We start from the raw sequence: 17,794 nt of genomic DNA, 5'->3' as shown, positions 1-17,794 counted from the left end.
AAGCCACCCCATTTATCATCAATAAGCAATGAATTAACATTTAAATAAATGGTTTATAACACACTATCATGTAGTTAGCATCACGTAAAAGGATATTTTTCAAGTGTTTAATAATGAGCAGTATTTGGCGACGATTACACCATCTCCTCTGAAGACATATTTTACATTATTATAACTGTTTTACTAGATTGTCATTTACGGGTGCCCACAAGAGGAAAAGATGATATGCTGCTTAATAATGCTAAATCAATAAATATCCTTTAAAGAACTGAGGAGTTTAATCAGAATACGTGTCGTTTCTTGAATCGGTCAACATGATTTTACAAATCCCATCTTTATGTAAACATGAATAATTATTATCATTATTGTGGAAAATGAGTTGGTTAGCACACAGAAGGTGTATAAGCTCCTTTGACTCTCGTAAACACTGAGTCAAAGCTCTGCAACAGGAAGATCAGAGGGTGAGTAAAAAGGGAGAGATTTTGTGACATCGGTCTCTGTACGATCAGAGGGAAAAGAGGAAATTAGTCCTTTTTAAAAAAGCTTTGAAATGAATAATGAACTTGTGAAAGACAGTTAGTGAGATGCTTCATCTCCACAATCCACTGCAGCTCCGTCAACGCTAGACGGAGGCAAACTAAGAGGAAACACATGTAAACAAACTGCGGCTGAAGGGTAACATGCTTCACTGACGAGGACACGCTAACTGTCACAGCAGGCAGACAAATGCGGTGGCCCAATGTTTGCTCTGGAAGACCATTTACACCAATGTGATAATATTTATAAAAAGAACCCGTCAGTCATTATGAAGAGAAACGTTCTCAAAATAATGACTTTCATATCTCGAAATAATGACTTATGGTAGTTTCTCATTGTTCTGAGATACCAACTCATTTTGTTACAATACTAAGTCATTATTTTGAGGAGGTTTCTCATTCTTTTCAGATATAAATGAATTATTCTGAGATACTAAGTCATTACAATGACTTAAAGGATCTTTTTTACAATCACAAGTCTAAGTTTTCATCTTTTTTTTTCTTTTACTGTCATAAATGGTCCTCCACAGCTTCATTTAAACAGATTGAGCGGCACAATAAGGAACAGTGTTTTCCTAAATGTAAACACAAAATAAACAAATATATTTACTCTTAAGAGCTGATCCTCGAATGACCCCGGAACACCATCAAGCACAATAAACACTCGCCCCCGCGTCCGCAACTGCAGCACGCCTGTCTCACCTTCTTAATGTCCTCGATACATTTAATGATGTAACCGCGTTTCACGGTCTCCTTGACGGCGTAGGCGTCGCTCAGGATCCCCAGGTGCTCCTCCAACGCCTGCTGAACCAGACTGGTGGGCAGGCTGGGGAGGTGAGCCAACTCCCACAGCACCTCCAGCACCTACACGGACACAACGTGCGTCAGACTTCACCTGAACAATAAAGCCGTCTATTTACTTCTCCGTGTCCTGAGCCTCGACAGGCTGACAGATAGACCCACGAGCGGGTTATGAGACAACCAGCCCCTCGTACACAGACCTGCACAAGGTCCCACAAACCTCTCCTACTCTTCCTCTGTGTCTCCTTGTGGTTGTTAAGTGTCTCTCTGTGTGGTCATTTTGTGTCTCTGCGTAGTTTTGTGTCTCTGCGGTTCCTTGTGTCTCTTTGTGGTCATTTTGAGGTTGTTTTCCCCCTTTGCATTGTCGTAAGTCTCTTTGTAGTTGTTTTGAGAGTCTTTGTCGTCGTTTTGTGTCTCTTTGTAGTTGTTTTGCAGTCTTTTTGTGTCTGATTTTAGTCGTTTCGTGTTCCAGGTTGAAATATGTCTCTTTAAATGACAGTCTGTGGGTTGGCTTTGGGGCCCCTCACACTTCTCACCCATGGGCCTCTGCCCAGTTGGCTCGTTCAGTAATCCATCCGTGGATAAGCCAGCATACCTTTCCTGTTGTAGTTTCAGAGCGAGCCTCTCTGCCGATCCTCCCGATCAGACTGAGCAGCTTCTGCCTCACGCGGTCACTCTCGACCTCCCAGCTCTGAACAACATGCAAAAAAGGAAAAGATGACCATTTCCTCTATTCAAAGACGTAAAAAACACTTTTCATTGAGCCAACACAGCACTGACCTTCTGTATGAGGACGAAGAGGTGGGTGAGTTGATCAAAGCTGAACTTCACAGCAGCAGCAGCGATGATTGTATGAATGTTTTCTATCACAGTTGATGACTGGCCGGCCTGAAACGATCACAAAAGAACCAATAGATTCATCAAAAGCAGGAAAATTAAACCTTTTCAACATTTGTCAAACAAAAAAGTGTTTTTTGATGTGTGCACTGGTGCTGACCTGTATTTTCCAGATCTTGGAGAGTTCGTCCATCGACAGTTTACTCCCCAGCAACTCAATGATTCCCTTAATTCTCTCACAGTACTGAGCTTGATCGATGTTACCTGAGACATACAAATATCTAATGAGCACTGTGAACACCGTCAAACCAAAGCCCACAAACCTTTTTAAGATGCATTTATGGTTACAAATTAAATTGTTTTTCAAAGCACTTTGTGACAAACATTTAGATCAGTTTGTGTGGAAGTGATGGGTTCTCTTACCCTCCAGTGCTATTGATAGGACCGAGTTCTCCACCAGCCAGTCCAAAAGCTTATCTGTGTCAATGGCATTTTTCACCGTCTTTGACACTGTGCTCTCCTCTATCAACTTTGTCACCTGAGAGAAGAGACAAAAACTCATTAAAACTCATTAAAATCACACCAAAAAAAGAACTCTCGTGTAGTTTAGATTCCAAAGGGCTGACCTCTTTGAGGGAGTTCATCTTGGTGGAGAAGTGGGGGGTTTTGAGCATGCGCAGCAGTGTGTCCAGCCTCAGGTCGTCCACCACAGTGACCAGCTCCCTCTGGAACCTCATACACAGCAGCTTGATGGCCGACAGAAGGTCCGGGATGCTCACCAGACGCTACGGCGGGCCGACAAAATGAGGAGCGGCATCTCGGTTAAAGGCACAATCCACGCAGTAAAATAAAGAAGTGTATACGTCTGATCCTGTGTCTGCGAGTTAAAAGGCACAGCGAGTAGGATTAGTCGATCGTTGTAAAGACAACATTCAAATGTGGCCCCTCCTCACAGGCTCAACGATGGCTACCACGTTTGCCACTCACACTTGGAACGTCAGCGTAGCGCTCCGCCTCGCTATAATCACGTATTTTGCCGCCATTTTTGTAGTTTCCTCTTGGATGCCTGCTGACGATCTGGCGCCTTGTTGCTACATATTTATGACGGTTGATGCCCAGAAACGTACCGAACGGTACATACATTGTTTTATAGCAAAAACAAGTCATTGTGCTTTTAATTATTCAATTGTCTCTTGTTTGATACAACATGTGTCAAAAGATATTTTGGAGCATTTTTTTTTTTAATGCCGATTGCCCGATCTCATATTTGTGCTGAACATCCGTCGCTAGTGCAGCAACAAGGACACAACCCCTCACTGGCTTCCCAACACAAATGCACAAACAAGCCGAATTGAACACAAGTGTTGTTGCGTTTTCTCTCCATGAATTCCAGTGAAGTGAGGGTGACGAATATGAAATGCTACCTTGTCTTTAAGGTCCTTTTCCTCCAGGTTCTGCACGTACGTGATCATCTTATGGATAACTGGATCGAGCATGGGCTGGGAAAAACAATATGAGACTTTAACGGCCACTGCAGCAAAACAGTAAGAAGATACAGCAAATAAACACGGAATACTTGAAAAACAAAACATACTAGAAAGATGTGAATTACAATATATAAGGAGAATTAGAGGTAATACACAGTAGCAGTTTAGGGTCAGTATACTACCAACAAGTGCGTATGAGATGGCTCACCTGGACGAGGCTGGAGTTCAGATACTCTGCACCGACTCCAAGAGGCTGAACCAGAGCCGACACGCACTGCGGAGGCAGAGCGGAAGAGACTCAGATACAAACAGACTGATGAAATCAACTCATAAATACCAGCAGTCTGACAAATAAGTGTTCATTTTTTAACATAATTGGTCTTAGTTGTGAGGCCGGGATGTATCTTTGACGGCTTATTAAAGAAGATCTACACAACAGCAACAACCTACCACTGCTTTCAGATTTAAGTGTGCAGAACAAAAGTCACACTGTGTTTAAACTGATGCTGTTTATGGTCTCAATCTCTAGTTTCAAGTCTTCTTCAATACAGCATGATGTTCATTTAGAGTCAAACAGAACATAAAGCAGGGGATGCTTTAGGGCGGGGCTACTGTGATTGACAGGTCTCTACGTCGCTCCTCCACAGTCCAGATATGATCACTTCCGAACTCAAAGCTTCGAAACATCAGTCCACAAACCAACAGGCGATGACATGACGACTACGTCCACTTCTTATACAGTCTAAGGTTCTCACTGGTGCATGCGAGTGACCGTAAACAGATGTGTGGGTGAGTTTCCAACACCAGAGGCCAGCTGTCATTTGTCCTTCGGTGCTAAATCACAGGAGCGTAATGAATGGTTCCCATGTTCCTGGCTATCTTCCATCTCTGCTTCTGGGCTCCTGTCTCCTCCACCTCCCTCTCTCTATTCACTCAGTGAATCCCCCCCCACTTGACTTCCTGCTTCAAGCAGACAAATGAATGAGTCAGCCCTGGGAGTCAGTGGAGGAGGGAGCACTCATCCCATTATCTTTCCTCCTTTCACTTTCATTCTCCCTCTCCCTGTGCTTGTAGTACGTTAAGTATCTGGCAGCTTACACACTCGTATTGAGCTTTCTGCCACTGAAGAGCTGCCTGCACCCACTCTCCGTATTTAAGAGCTGCACCTAAATCTGACTCGTCTTTATTAGCCAATCGTGCACATGAACCTTTTCAGGAAGCAAATAATCGCTTCAGCCTCGGCTACCAGTCGTTCATTTCAACACGGATAACGGATCACAGGAGTCGCTAACCTCGTTAATCAGCAGCTGTTACGCAGCTTATCTTTGAAACGAGGCTAAAAACGATGGAGACCATTTTCGTTTTTAAAACGAAGTGCGTGTCTCCGGTGATGTCGGCAAACCCACCCGACCTGTCTTGAAACACAAGGGTGTGTGTGAGTGTGTGTGTGTGTGTGCACTGAATTAGTGGCTATGCTCTGCTGTGGTTCCGGTTAGGTTCCCAGAAGGAAGCATCAGTACAAGGATGCCTCAGAACACACAACACAGCAGAGCAGTTTAACCATCACAGAGCGGGAGGATGAGAGAGTGTGCTTGTGTGTTAGTGAGGGTGAGGGGACGGGGGGACGGGGGACTCTCAGTACTCTGCAGCTGAGAGCCGTGGGGGTGAACAACGGTGACCTTTCGCCTGCATAGTCTGTCTGAAAGTCAGTCTGCAGCGCTTCTCTCCGTCCACCGCCAGTAGGAACCGTCTCATCGCTCTCACGACACGTCGGACCAGTTAAAAAAAAGGCAAGAAGATCAAAGGAAGGACGGTTTCTCTTACAGCAATCTCGAGTTTGTCCGTGTTGAGCTTCGCCTGGATGGCGGTGAATCCTCCCAACTCTCCAAACTTGACACACACAAAAAAAAAAAAGAGAGGAAAGGAGACACATGAGGGCAAACTAAAACAAACATGGCATTAGTGTAAAGGAGACAGATCTGGCTCATTACTCACTCGATTCACCAAATCAACCAGCCAACCGTGAGGCTCCTGGAAGAGAGATGTATGTTTATTGGTGGATTTATTCAGCAGTGACACTGCAGATTATTGTCTCACACACACTCTCTCTCTCTGACAGCTGCTGTGTGTCCCAGTGGCTCAGTTACACAACAGCGAGGATGAATAATTTGTGTCCCCCCCCCCCCCGGACCCGACTACGAACAGTAAACACAGGCTAATAAGGAAGTGAGTGTGTTCATACTAGCACAGCTTTACATACTTTACTGGTGCATCTGGATGAATTGACACACAGACGCCGATCACACTTAGAGTCCCGAACACACGAGTCGCCCCTTACCTTCTGATAGGCGTTGCTCGGCGAGACGGCGAACATGTTGGCCTCTTCTCCAAAAACCTCAGCCCAGTTCCTCTGACAGGCCTTCATCCGGTTCTTGAAGTGGTACTCGTTATCCGGGTTGAAGGCCTGGACACAAAGACAACGACGACACAAAACACGAATACATATTTACGATTCATTTCTCAACCACGTAATGTCACATGAAAAAAAGAAGAGCATTTCTTGTTAAAATACCTTTGACAAATGAACAGGTTGGCTTTGAATCTCTACAATACTCACCGCAGCAGATTCGATTTTTTTTAAATGGGGTCACTAGAAGATCATTCTTGGTTTTGGAAACAAACTAAAGTAATTTGCTGATTCACAGCATCAGCCAGTCACTGATTACAATGAAACGTTTTCTCATATAATCTACGGGCATTGTCCAGAGGTTCACACATGAAGCTCACAACAGGAGACTGTCTGTCAGACGCGTTCTCACGAACTGGAAATACTCCCTCTGGTTTAGGCGAGGGGCGAGAGCCTCTCTCCCTTCCTTGAATTTGTCTGACGACTTTTCTCCAGTTCTACTTCTTCGTTAACATCTTTGTGTTCATGAGCCTTCTTCTTCACCCTCAGATGTTTGCCTTCTTCTGTTTTTAGCTCCAGCCACATGATAGAAAAGTCATCAACACACTCACTCGCTCGCCATGAATTCTGGGTAAAATGATCGGCTCTATTCCCACATGGACTTAATCGGACATCACAATGACTGTCACGGGGAGCTGGTAAAGTCCGGCGTGGTTACGGTCCGGTCGAGTCGGACATTTGCGCTCTCACATACAGCTTCCTGTGAGTAATGTCAGATAATTCCAGGGTTGATCTTCTGCCACACAGTAATAACTGATTGATCATTTAAATTAAAATGTGTGTTTTTGTTCCAGAATTGTGTCACGGGTAAAGTATTTATTTAAAAGTAATAAAAACAAGTTTTAAGAACGAATACAAAAAGACAGAAGAAAGGTAATAAAAAGACAAGTATTATGAGAACAGACCATAGTCAGGACTCCCATCAGGTTTACAGGGACGGGGTCCTGCTTCACCCTCTCTGCAACCAGCTCCACCAGCAGCATCAGCATGTTGTAGATTCCCTCGTGAATCTCGGTGCCCCATTTGTGCACGGCACTGCTGGTCAGCAACTGGTGACGGCGAACAAGATGGACAGAACGGAGGACGATTAGGAAAATGTACGTCGATGAATCAAGTACTGAAACACACTTAATCTCTTTGTTGCTCACCTTTTTAAAGGCCTCCGGCATGCACCGATCTATGAACCGCTTACAGTTTTCATCAGCGTCAGCAAGACCTGGCAGAGAGGGAGGAGTTGGATTCACGTATTCATCTCACATTCAAACATGGGGACAAAAAAATAAATAGCTGTGACGAAGGAGGTACAGATTAAGCCATGAGACACAAGTGTCCAAAATGACAACATGTGAAAAACACACAACGTTCCAAACAAAACATGCCACCCACACACACAAAGACGCAGATGGCGAGCATTTTGGTTCAACACAGACCACCAAAAATACATTCTTCCTCCCACACAACCGCGGTCTTACCGTGCCGGGCGAGGCAGGTGGAGGCGATAAGACACTTGCCCAGGGACTCCTCTCTCTTGTACGGGATGGACCAGTGGTCGGTGAACACTCGACTCTCCAGCTCGTACAGGTTGGTGGTGGGAAACTCCATGCTGCCCCCCGAGCAGTTCCCATTCTCATCGTTGCTCCGCTGTAAACGCACATGCGTGACACAATTACAACCTTTACTTTTTTTTTTTTAAATCACACTGAGTCGTCCGTTGTTTCGGGGTGCTGCAGCTGTCCTCTATGCGAGGTTAATTCAAACGGCCTCTTGCAAAGACAAAGTCAGAGAGAACGATGCTCGATTATTTTGCTCCCTCGTGTCCTCTCTCCTCAACGATCTGCCCTTCATCTCTATTTCCTTCCAAAAAAAGCTTTAAAAAAAAAAATCTGCACAGGTGCTTGTTTTCAAGTGTTTCACTGAAGTCAAAAGGGTTGTGATGTGTAAGACGTGGTGTGTGTAATGAACCCCCCCACCACGTGACATGATGCTGTCTTGTTAGCAATATGATGCTACCTAGAGTTATCCTGGCACCAGTATCACATATGTCTCCGGTACAGATCCTAAAACGCTGGATCGGGTGTCGGCGAGTACGCGAGTCTATGCACCGATCCGATATCACGTTATTATATCACTCATCAGCTGATTTACACTACACAGGAACAACACGCGTCACACGCTACCCGATCTGTACATCCTGCTCAATAAGTACTGCAGCTCTGTAAAAAAACATTGCTGTAATCTGTAATCGATGAAGGAAGAAGCTAACGAGTGAGCCACCTCACGTCTCTCTCATCTCTGAGGAGTTACACGTGCGCAGTACCGATCAGCCTGAGGGCAATCAATGCTAGAGCCGGCAAAATGTCAGCAATTTGGCAATATTTTACAGTGGAGAATCTGTCAAACTAGGTAATAAAGGAAGGTTGTATGGCAGTCATTCTCTGTATGCATTTGTTTTACTAAAGGGTTTAACTTGAGCCAAGTCATACACCGACGATAGCGATCATATCACAGCCACGCAGGGTTAGTAGTATATAGCTGTTAATAAACATTGTAGTAATATATATATTTTCAGATCAGAACTCGGCTGATACGCTGCTTCAGGTATCGGAGCAATACCAGGAAGGAATAAAATGGCCTCAGAAACATCTGTCATGCTGCCACACGATGACATATTTTCTGCGGTCACAAGTGAACCGGTCGTGATGGTCAAGTTTAAAACCAAAGTGACCTCTTAATTAAACCGTCTGCATTCACAGTTCACAAAGCTGAGCTCAGACTCAGAACACAGCGTGGCCAGTAGCAGTAAATTCTACGAGTCCACGCGGTGAACGCAGCCGAAGGATTATTTAATTATCACATTACATATTCATGACGTCATTTGAATATTCATGATTAAATTCCTCTGAAATAGTGCCGTGGAACATTTCAACATGTGTACAAACACTAAAGCACGTCACATTCATCAACTAATGATTGATTGAACTCATTTTTTTTAATGCAATGAATGTTCTTAATTGTTTTAAAATCTCCTTTTCTTTTGCCTTATGTTTTGATGCTTTTAATGGTTTTATGTGAAGCACTTTGAATTACCTTGTTGTTGAAATGTGCTGTACAAATAAACTTGCCTTGCCTTGATGTTCGCTCTGCAATTGTGCAATGCATTTAAGCAGAGCTATCTCTAGAGGCTTGACCTGCTGTCTAGTATTAAAAAGCATCTTAAGCTACGACGGCGCTCTGGGATTCAGCTCCAACTACATTAGAAATGACCAACAGTGTTCACAGCTCATTGGTCACGTTGGCACTGCAGAGTACAAATATGAATACAGCAAAGTACAGTTGGGTCAAGTCTCACCATTTTGAATACATCTCCACATATTAGCATACATAATGGTCAAGGTGTTCAGTGTATGTTTTAATGAAACATTTTATAAAAGTGCTGGACTGAGCGCAAAAGAAGAGATCCAGAGAAAGAGGGAAAGGGAGCATCATGTTTCATCCCTTCCTTTTCTGGGTAAATTAGAAATGACAGATAGATGGATGACAGGAAGGAGAGAGGGCGAGAGACTAACCTAACACCGGTATAAAAACAACAACACTTGGTTCAAAGTAACAGAGGGGAGACATTTCATTCCTGGCAGAATTTGCAAATCCCTGATAATTTAGGATAAATACTGGTTCCTCTGATTTCTACAAGAAGGACAACATAGAGAGAAGAAGAAACGTCCTATCTTTGTATACAATATTCAGGACCTCTTGTAAATAACCATCAAACGGGAGAACAAACGTGCAAATAAGTTGCAACGTCCTCATTGTTTCAAGACCTGCAGGCTTTAGGAGAAACGGCTCAGGTCTCTAAAGGCACAGACTACATGTGAGGTGGCTGTGCAGGGTGATGAGGTAACTCAGGCCACTGTTACTATGCACCCTGCAGCCCTCCTGGGACCCCCCCTGCAAAAAAAAAAACTGCAATGTGTTGGTGTGTTAGGGAGACTGCGGGCTATATTTAGGAGCATAACATGGGGCCATAGGCCTGTGACGTGCCTCTTCAGCACAAACACAGCAAACACAGGACGCGAGGAAGAGGGGAAATAAAGCAGTTTTATATTCTTGTGGCTGATTTTCTACGCTGCATGTTTCAGGAGTTATGATGACATGTGGGAGAGACGCTTCTCCATCTCACGAGAACTACACATTCTGTAAAGGTTCCAATAATATACATGAGTGCATAACGCAAAAATGGCTGAAACAAGATGGAGAAAATAGGTTCAAATTTGACTTGTGGACATAGAGGGAAAATCATTTTTTGCAGCTCTTTTTTAGATATAATGAACTCAGTATGAGTCACTTCGTGTCGAGTTAGTTTGGATCATTATTGGCATATTTACAAAAAATAGGCTCATTATCTACAGTGACCTGCAAGTGCTGTTTTCTGCATACTGTAAATGCCAACTGTTGTTTACGCTACAGCTACAACCGTGTGACAGCGGGGAAAGAAAGATGGCAAAAAGCTATTGTGGATCATTCATACCTATTTCATGCTGATTCATAATCACAGCAGCTGGAACAGCCAATCAAAAGGGATACAACACGTGGTTAGAAAGTCTGAATCAGTCATCTTACAGTTGTGATTTTTTTTTTTTTTAAATAAAGTGCTGCTCTCCTTTGACAGCACCTGCAGGATTTTAGGAGGAGATCTGAAGGGAGCAACAGGCTTTGAGAGGTCAAGTTGCTTAAGAGTCCTCGAGTCTTGTGTGGACAGGTATTCATGAGTTGCCAATGCAGTCAACGGTTACAACACATAAATTATGCAACCTGCAGGTGGACCTCTGACAGAACTAACGACCGGCCTCAAAGCATCAAGTGCAACGATCCTCACACACACGCGCGCGCGCGCACACACACACACTCACACACAAACACACTCTCACACGCACATGATCGATTACCTACTACCAGAGAGAATCTGTGATTTAAATCCTCCAGAGCGACGCCTCTGTGCCGCTACACCTGGTCCGGCTACTGGCGCGTTCAACAACTCTCAACTAACGTTAGCTTAGCTAGCCGGCTACTATAGCTAGCTGGGTTTAGCTTGTAAGTTTAGAATATCGATTTAAAGGTGAAGCTACATCTGTTTAATTAGCTATAGGAGTCATGTTAGCAGACAAGTGACAACATCCTGGTCTCGTATAGGACTGGAGAGTATTTTCCGCCACCTGCTCTCTGACAGCTCACGTTGGGCTCGGTGCGTGTAGCATCGAGGCTAGCTTTAGCTAGTTTAAATGGGCGAGCCCCACTGTTCTTGGTTGGAGACGCTGGTTGCTGCTGCTCTTACCTCGCTATCCACTACATCGTGGTACGCGGGCGGTGGATCAAACCCTCCCGTCCCGGTCCCGGTCCGCCCGCTGCTGCTGCTACTGCTGCTGTTCTCCACGTCTCCTCCGGTCGAGCCGCCCACGCCGCCGCCGGGTGCAGGCCCGCTCTCCATCGGCTCGTATCCATACCCGAGTCCGGGGCTTTCGTTCGTCAGCAGCGCCACGGCCTCGTTGATGTCGTTCTTCGCCAGCCGAAGCGCTTTCCGTATCACGTCGGGGTCCGGGAAACCCATGCAGAGGAGCGTCGTTATGTGCTGCTCCTCTTCGGTCTCCATGTTTTTTGGGTGGGGGGGTGGTGTGGTGTCTCTACAGACTAATAGTAACGGGGTGGTCGGCACAGCCCTGTAGCTGTGCACGCCGCCATGTTTACAGTCCACTGCTGCTAGCCTGTCACGAGCCTAGCTTCTTCCGACACAGGTGTTATGCCGAGTTCTGCCTGCCAAGAACCGGATGCTTCTCGCGGGAGCGCGCACAGCGATAAATCCCGAGACGTTGTAGTGATTTCTAAGGGTTTTCTCAGATAAAATAAGATAATCCTTTATTTTGGACATTTACAGGATTGCAGCAGCATAGTGGATAGTGCAAACAAGATACAGAGTAAAAAAAACAAGATCAAGACAAGTATTATAAATAAGTAATTAAACAGTAAAAAAGTAACAAATCCACAATAACTAAAACATAACAAAAATATATATATACAGACAGAATATTTTTTCATTGCACAGTGTATTTATATTGCACAGATTTGTACGGTATATTGGTACCGTGTTGTGTATCAGGGATGGAAGCCCATTTTAACAAGAAATTTAAAAATAAAATAATAAGTTAAGCATAATAAGAAAAATACAGATATCCTAAATCAAAATGTAAGATAGCCTAATTTTGATTTACCATCTCATAATTTAAGAATATATATTTTGAATCATGTCTTAACTCGTAATCAGTTTTTTCTTTGGCAGAAATTGGCTTTTGTAATTATTATTAATGCATTAATTCAAACATTATAAATGCAATTCAATTGTAAACTATTATGTTACAACCATAATATGAAATATGGTTTACGTATTTTTATTGGGGGGGGGGGGGATATAAGGATGACCTCTTCTAGCAGTAAAATAATTATCTGTATGTTTTTAAAATGGTGATACAATACTAGAGAACAATGATGTAGTTTTGGAGTCAAATGTGGGATCCATTTGACGATCAAAACTGATGTTGGAGAGGAACCTATGCGTTCTATGTCATCAGGACATAGACAATAAAGTAGCTGAGTACATCTACTTTACCCAGAAATATACATTTTATTGAGGTTTATTGGACAAAAGCCAATCAATTCCTCCAATGAGTCCTCTGTGCTTAAATGTTTTTGCAATTATTGGTTCTACTCTGTAAATGAAAGCAATCACGAAAGCAATTAATGTTGAATCAGAAAACAAAATGCAATCAGTTAAGTTCAAAGACCTATTTGTTGATATCCATACTTTTTGAAAAACAATTTATTCATTCTCAAATTCGATTATCTTTTTTATTTCTTTATGTGAAAAGTCTAATTATTATGTTGACACGATGCAGCCGCCATGCATTTTTTTTGTTACTTTCTTGTTTTTACTAAATAATCAAATACATTGTTAACAGTCATTCGTAAAAGTGGTATTAAATAGCATGCCTCACATTCCAACCTCATCAGGGCGTGGCAAAGCGCGCGACTAGTGGGCGGTCGTCACGTGACCACTCATGTGACGAGAAAAAAAAAAGTCAAAACAGGAACAAAATGGCTGCGACGGGCGACGACGCCGCAGCAATGGACAGCATCTCCAGGGCACCAGCGGCACATTTGGCGGCTCTGAACGCGGCCGCGAGACTCCGCTGCCCGGCGGTAGCCCCGGAGGATGTGGCGGAAAGCCCGGCGGTCGCTCCCAAAAAGCCCATCACGAACAGTGGGTGATTGTCTCCTCGCAGCTTCCGTAGCTTGCTAATGCTAACGTAGCAGCAGCACACAGTAACCTCATTTATTGCTTTTACGTGCGTTTTACATTGAAAACCATTATTGTCAGTCTGTTTCCTCTTGAATTGTTTATCCTGGATTTATTATTATTTTCTTCTGTATTTGTCCTGCTAATGCTCGCGTGCAGGTGATGGTGGTGTGGAGACAGCAGAAGAGGCTGTGGAGCCTGCAGAGTCCGATATCAACGAGTTGTGCACCGATATGTTTGAAAAGATGTCAGTCTTCCTGCAAGGAGAACTAACAGGTATTTTAACACATTGCACACCTCCTATTTCTGCACAGAGGAATCAACTATATGTTGCGCCAGAGTAGTGATTTAAAGATGCACTCTTTCATTTAACCCTGTCTCATGCACATGTCCTCACCTGTTCAGGGACTTGTGAGGACTACCGTCTGCTGGAGAACATGAACAAGATCACCAGTCTGAAGTACATGGAGATGAAGGACATCAGCATCAACATCAGCCGTAACCTGCAGGATCTCAACAACAAATGTGAGTGAGACGCATTATCCGTCACGGTATTCTTGTTTATTTCCTCTTCTTGCGTTGTATCTACTACTGCAGCATCAACGTCCTGCTGGTATGTCTGTTGTTGCTCTAGATGCCAGCTTGCAGCCCTACCTGGACCAGATAAATCAGATTGAGGAGCAGGTGTCTTCACTTGAACAGGCGGCTTACAAACTGGACGCGTACTCCAAGAAACTGGGTAAGACGTTTAATGTGCAGAAGTGTGCATGTATAATATTTCACTTTGTTTTCATAGAATCGGTCTCACTCGATATATCATTGGACGAAACATAAAGCCTCAGCACAGCATGTAACATCACGTCTTCATGCACGCACACACACACAAACTGTTGATATGCTTCCTTTACTTTACTGTGTTTGGTGAGCAGAAACATTATAGCTTCTCTCTCTATTTGCTGGTTATTTGTCTGGTATGTGTAGCACTGACCAATAATACTACAGCACCTCTATCGGCTCACATTGCAAAGCATTATAAAAATCCACCAGCAGATGGTGCTGTAACACCACAGACGCACTTGGATATTTCTCCGTTACAGCCGAACATCACCGGACCGCGTTGCCTTTAGACTTGAGTGATCACAGCCTTGTCTTTTCTCATCTTTGCAGAGGCTCGGTTCAAAAAACTGGAGAAGCGATGAGTAGAGGAGGGGGGGGGGGCGACTTGAGAGTCCCGGTGCCTCCTCACCTTCAACCCTGCCTCGCCTTCGCCTCGCCTTCGCCTCGCCTTCGCCTCGCCCTGCCAGTCGAGCCGGGAGCTGCGGGGAGGATGTGAACTGAGACTGTAACAACAAACAGTTCGAGACACTTTGACACAGCAGGAGGACCCTGGAGGAAGCAGCTGAAGGCACATGAATTAGTAATGCAGCGCTCTGCTTAGATTTAACTCCAGTATCACTGATTTTGGCAGCAGTCGTGCGGCCGAGACGAACTGGAGAGTGTGGCGTGAAACCCACGTTCTTTGGAAATTCACTTTATGTTGAACAAATCTGCCCAATTATCTAATATCTTTAATTGAGTGGTGGAATCAGAATGTACTAAAGAAACATATTGGCAGAGACTCGTGTGTAGATATTTGCCTGATGAAGCATGCTCTTAGATATTCTTAATAAATATCCAGCCTTCTAATTCTGATAATTTTAGGCAACCAACCTCTTGACGGATATATTTCCACTTAAGATGTTGTGATTCTCTGTCACACGTTTACTTGTCCTAGCTGTGAATTCTACCACCAACTGGTTAAAAGGTTACTGTGTAGAGAGCTGCTCTCTCTCCCTGTAAAGTGAGTTTAAAGCTTCCAGTTTTAGATGAAAGATGTTTGATATGGATGAATTATTGTATCCCTGGAGCTTTTGACACTTAAAACTGGGTTTTTTTTTTATTTAATTTTTTTAAATAAACACCATGTGCATATCATTGCATGACTGTTTCCTTTAAGTTAGTACCAGGAACTTTCATTTTGTTTTTCATTAAGAATAACTATAGCAATAGACCATCTTCTCTCTGATGGTCTCGTTTAATAATGGAGGTCATTTAGAGACACACGTGTTAAATTAAGATGTTTTCATAAGCAGTTAGAAAGTTCCTCACTGGAACTGTAACATGAACCTCATGCTGGCAGCAGATGGCAGACCTGCACCACTGATGGGGACTTAAATTGATGTTCAGTGAGTGCATTAAATATTTTGTAGCTTTGGGAAAAAACCTGCCCGGCTGGCGGTTTGACTTTCAGTCTTAAGGAAAAAAAAAAACTCTGTGAAGCGTGAGACCAACGGAGGGAAACGGATGACCCAACACTTGACAATTCAAAGGAATGGGTGACTAAAGATGTGTGTGGTGCCCTCTGTTTCCTCCTTTATATTATCTGCCCCACAGCAGAACCCAGAGTGCTTTTTGTTTTTGCCATGAGCAACGGATTATCTAAACTGACAGGACCGCCGTCCTGAGAGTGTGTGTGTTGGGTTGTGCATGTACACGTGTGTGTGTATATGTGTTTGTGCAAGACCTAATCTAAAACAGGTCTCTGTTATTAGTCCAGTTGAGGCCCCGGCACAGAGGGAGCTCATTATTCACACTAACATTATTTACTGTTGCACTGTGATCCTTCCATCTCTGCCTTCCTCCAGAGCCCTGGGGCATAGACTCAGCCTCCCCGTCCCAAAGGCTCTCAAATCGGGTCTATTAAATGATCTTTGGGGTTGTTTTCTGAAGGCTAAATGTGAGTGCCGGGAGGCAGTCGAGTAGAAGAGAAAGGCAACATGGTAATCATAGGTAAACCTTTTTTTGTATTATTCAAAACTAGACCACACTGGAGCAATATAGTTTGTGTGTGGAAAGGTATGAAATGTGTTTTTAATGGTTTTCAGGCCGCGTGGATGTAAAGTACTGATATAAGACTTAGTGGACAGATTTAAAGGGGGCATATGGAACTTTTTCCGTGCTTGTACATTTGGGTATCTGGAGTGGCTATCAACTCACAAACTGTGAAATAAGAGTCCGTTTTTTGTGGGCTTTCCAGATCTTGACCGTAATTTTGAGCCATTCAGATTGTGGCTCCCCTTCCTGTGTCCCACGCAGGCTCACCGAGGGCCTAGATGTGGTTTCAACAGTGTCAGGGACACACGCAAGGTGCTGTAGACGAGATTGGGAGCATTTTCATGCTCTCAACGTGTCAAAGCCTGAGCCTGTGGCGCGTAACTAGCGGGCGCTAACGGTACAAACTATGGGAAACCTGCTAACGGCGTTGTGCTACGCTTCCACGACTACGGTGCTGGTTGGACTGGTATCAGCTGCTATAAGACAGCAGAGCAGCAGCTGTGAGCCAGCCAGTGGGAAATATTGGTACACAAATATGAAGCTGACAATAAACATATGTCCCCTTTAAAGTCTGGGTGTAATTAATTGAACTGTGACGCCAAGAAGAAATGTCACCAGGTCGCCTTCACATCCCACCATCTACTCTCCGTCTAATCATTTTCAAAAGAAAGTTCTGTTATTCAAGGGTGTTGCCTGTACAGAGAAGGAAGCAGAGAAACAATAGAAACATACGTCCAAAATGACGGAGCCACTTGGGTTGACGTAGTCGTGAGGTAATCTAAGCAGCAACGGATCGTCGTCGCGTTTCTTTGTCTTCTTTTCCATATATTTACAGTTGAGACCGAATCAGGAAAGTGTTTCCACATGCTACCGTCTATGTATGTTGAGATGCAACACAGACGCATCAACAGGTGTGTACTAACTTCATTGTAATGAAAAAGTTTTACATTGATTGTGGTTACCTGCTAGAGAGTCAGACGAGAAGATTGATACGACACATGTCTCTCCATGAAGCGAGGCTACAGCTAGCATCTGCTTAGCTTAGCTTAACATGAAGACGGGAAACATCTAGGTCTGGGAGATAATTCAATAGGATCTTATTGTGATGAAATCATATATCACGATGAACAATTATGTCGTCTAAATTGATAATAACAAGCACATACGAACTCAAATGATAGTAACGTTAAAGGTGCAGGGAGGCAGATTCTTTTTACCTTTCTGACAAAGTCAAGCGAGCCGTTTCCCTCCCAGTCTTTGTGCTAAGCTAAGCTAACCGGCAGCTGGCTGTAACAATATCAATCTTTTTATGAAACTTGGGCAAGCTAGCAAAACATGTTCCCAAACTTTGCGTGGAGTCTCCCCTCATGTAGCGGTGTTACTTGTTGTTCATGGGATGGTAACGCGGAGGAGGACTCTTTACAGACCGCCTGCTTCATCACTCAGGCCT

General features: G+C 43.9%; 2 protein-coding genes across 5 annotated transcripts in view; one reads left to right on the top strand and one right to left on the bottom strand.

Annotated features, from left to right (window-relative positions):
- The window catches only part of usp24 (ubiquitin specific peptidase 24), a 37,260-nt gene extending 25,408 nt beyond the window's left edge, over positions 1 to 11,852 (bottom strand). For all 4 annotated transcript variants that reach the window (XM_079266727.1, XM_079266728.1, XM_079266729.1 and 1 more), the window contains exons 1-15: positions 11,458 to 11,852; positions 7,601 to 7,769; positions 7,277 to 7,344; positions 7,034 to 7,177; positions 6,000 to 6,125; positions 5,657 to 5,692; positions 5,486 to 5,551; positions 3,870 to 3,935; positions 3,599 to 3,673; positions 2,801 to 2,959; positions 2,598 to 2,712; positions 2,335 to 2,438; positions 2,118 to 2,225; positions 1,933 to 2,028; positions 1,239 to 1,400 (exon numbers count right to left, since the gene is read on the bottom strand). In XM_079266727.1, coding sequence (XP_079122853.1) covers positions 1,239 to 1,400; positions 1,933 to 2,028; positions 2,118 to 2,225; positions 2,335 to 2,438; positions 2,598 to 2,712; positions 2,801 to 2,959; positions 3,599 to 3,673; positions 3,870 to 3,935; positions 5,486 to 5,551; positions 5,657 to 5,692; positions 6,000 to 6,125; positions 7,034 to 7,177; positions 7,277 to 7,344; positions 7,601 to 7,769; positions 11,458 to 11,772 — 1,809 coding nt within the window. In that variant the 5' untranslated portion in view covers positions 11,773 to 11,852. The remainder of the gene's footprint in view (positions 1 to 1,238; positions 1,401 to 1,932; positions 2,029 to 2,117; positions 2,226 to 2,334; positions 2,439 to 2,597; positions 2,713 to 2,800; positions 2,960 to 3,598; positions 3,674 to 3,869; positions 3,936 to 5,485; positions 5,552 to 5,656; positions 5,693 to 5,999; positions 6,126 to 7,033; positions 7,178 to 7,276; positions 7,345 to 7,600; positions 7,770 to 11,457) is intronic.
- Positions 11,853 to 13,257: 1,405 nt separating this feature from the next.
- On the top strand, positions 13,258 to 15,441 carry bloc1s2 (biogenesis of lysosomal organelles complex-1, subunit 2). Its single transcript, XM_079267431.1, has 5 exons — positions 13,258 to 13,434; positions 13,630 to 13,746; positions 13,876 to 13,995; positions 14,105 to 14,209; positions 14,638 to 15,441. Exons 1-5 carry the CDS (start codon positions 13,269 to 13,271, stop codon positions 14,667 to 14,669), a joined length of 540 nt encoding a protein of 179 aa, XP_079123557.1. The 5' UTR covers positions 13,258 to 13,268; the 3' UTR covers positions 14,670 to 15,441.
- Positions 15,442 to 17,794: the final 2,353 nt, after the last annotated feature.

The sequence above is a fragment of the Melanostigma gelatinosum genome, assembly GCF_949748355.1.
Source record: "Melanostigma gelatinosum genome assembly, chromosome: 4".
In the NCBI taxonomy this organism is placed as follows: Eukaryota; Metazoa; Chordata; class Actinopteri; order Perciformes; family Zoarcidae; genus Melanostigma; species Melanostigma gelatinosum.
This window is presented reverse-complemented; position numbering and strand designations above follow the sequence as displayed.

Excerpts from the sequence above, each read along its gene's own strand:
- bloc1s2 (XM_079267431.1), top strand. The coding sequence starts at position 13,269 with ATGGCTGCGACGGGCGACGACGCCGCAGCAATGGACAGCATCTCCAGG. Across the intron at positions 13,435-13,629 it reads CAAAAAGCCCATCACGAACA|GTGATGGTGGTGTGGAGACA; the intron begins GTGGGTGATTGT and ends GCTCGCGTGCAG. Across the intron at positions 14,210-14,637 it reads CGCGTACTCCAAGAAACTGG|AGGCTCGGTTCAAAAAACTG; the intron begins GTAAGACGTTTA and ends TCATCTTTGCAG.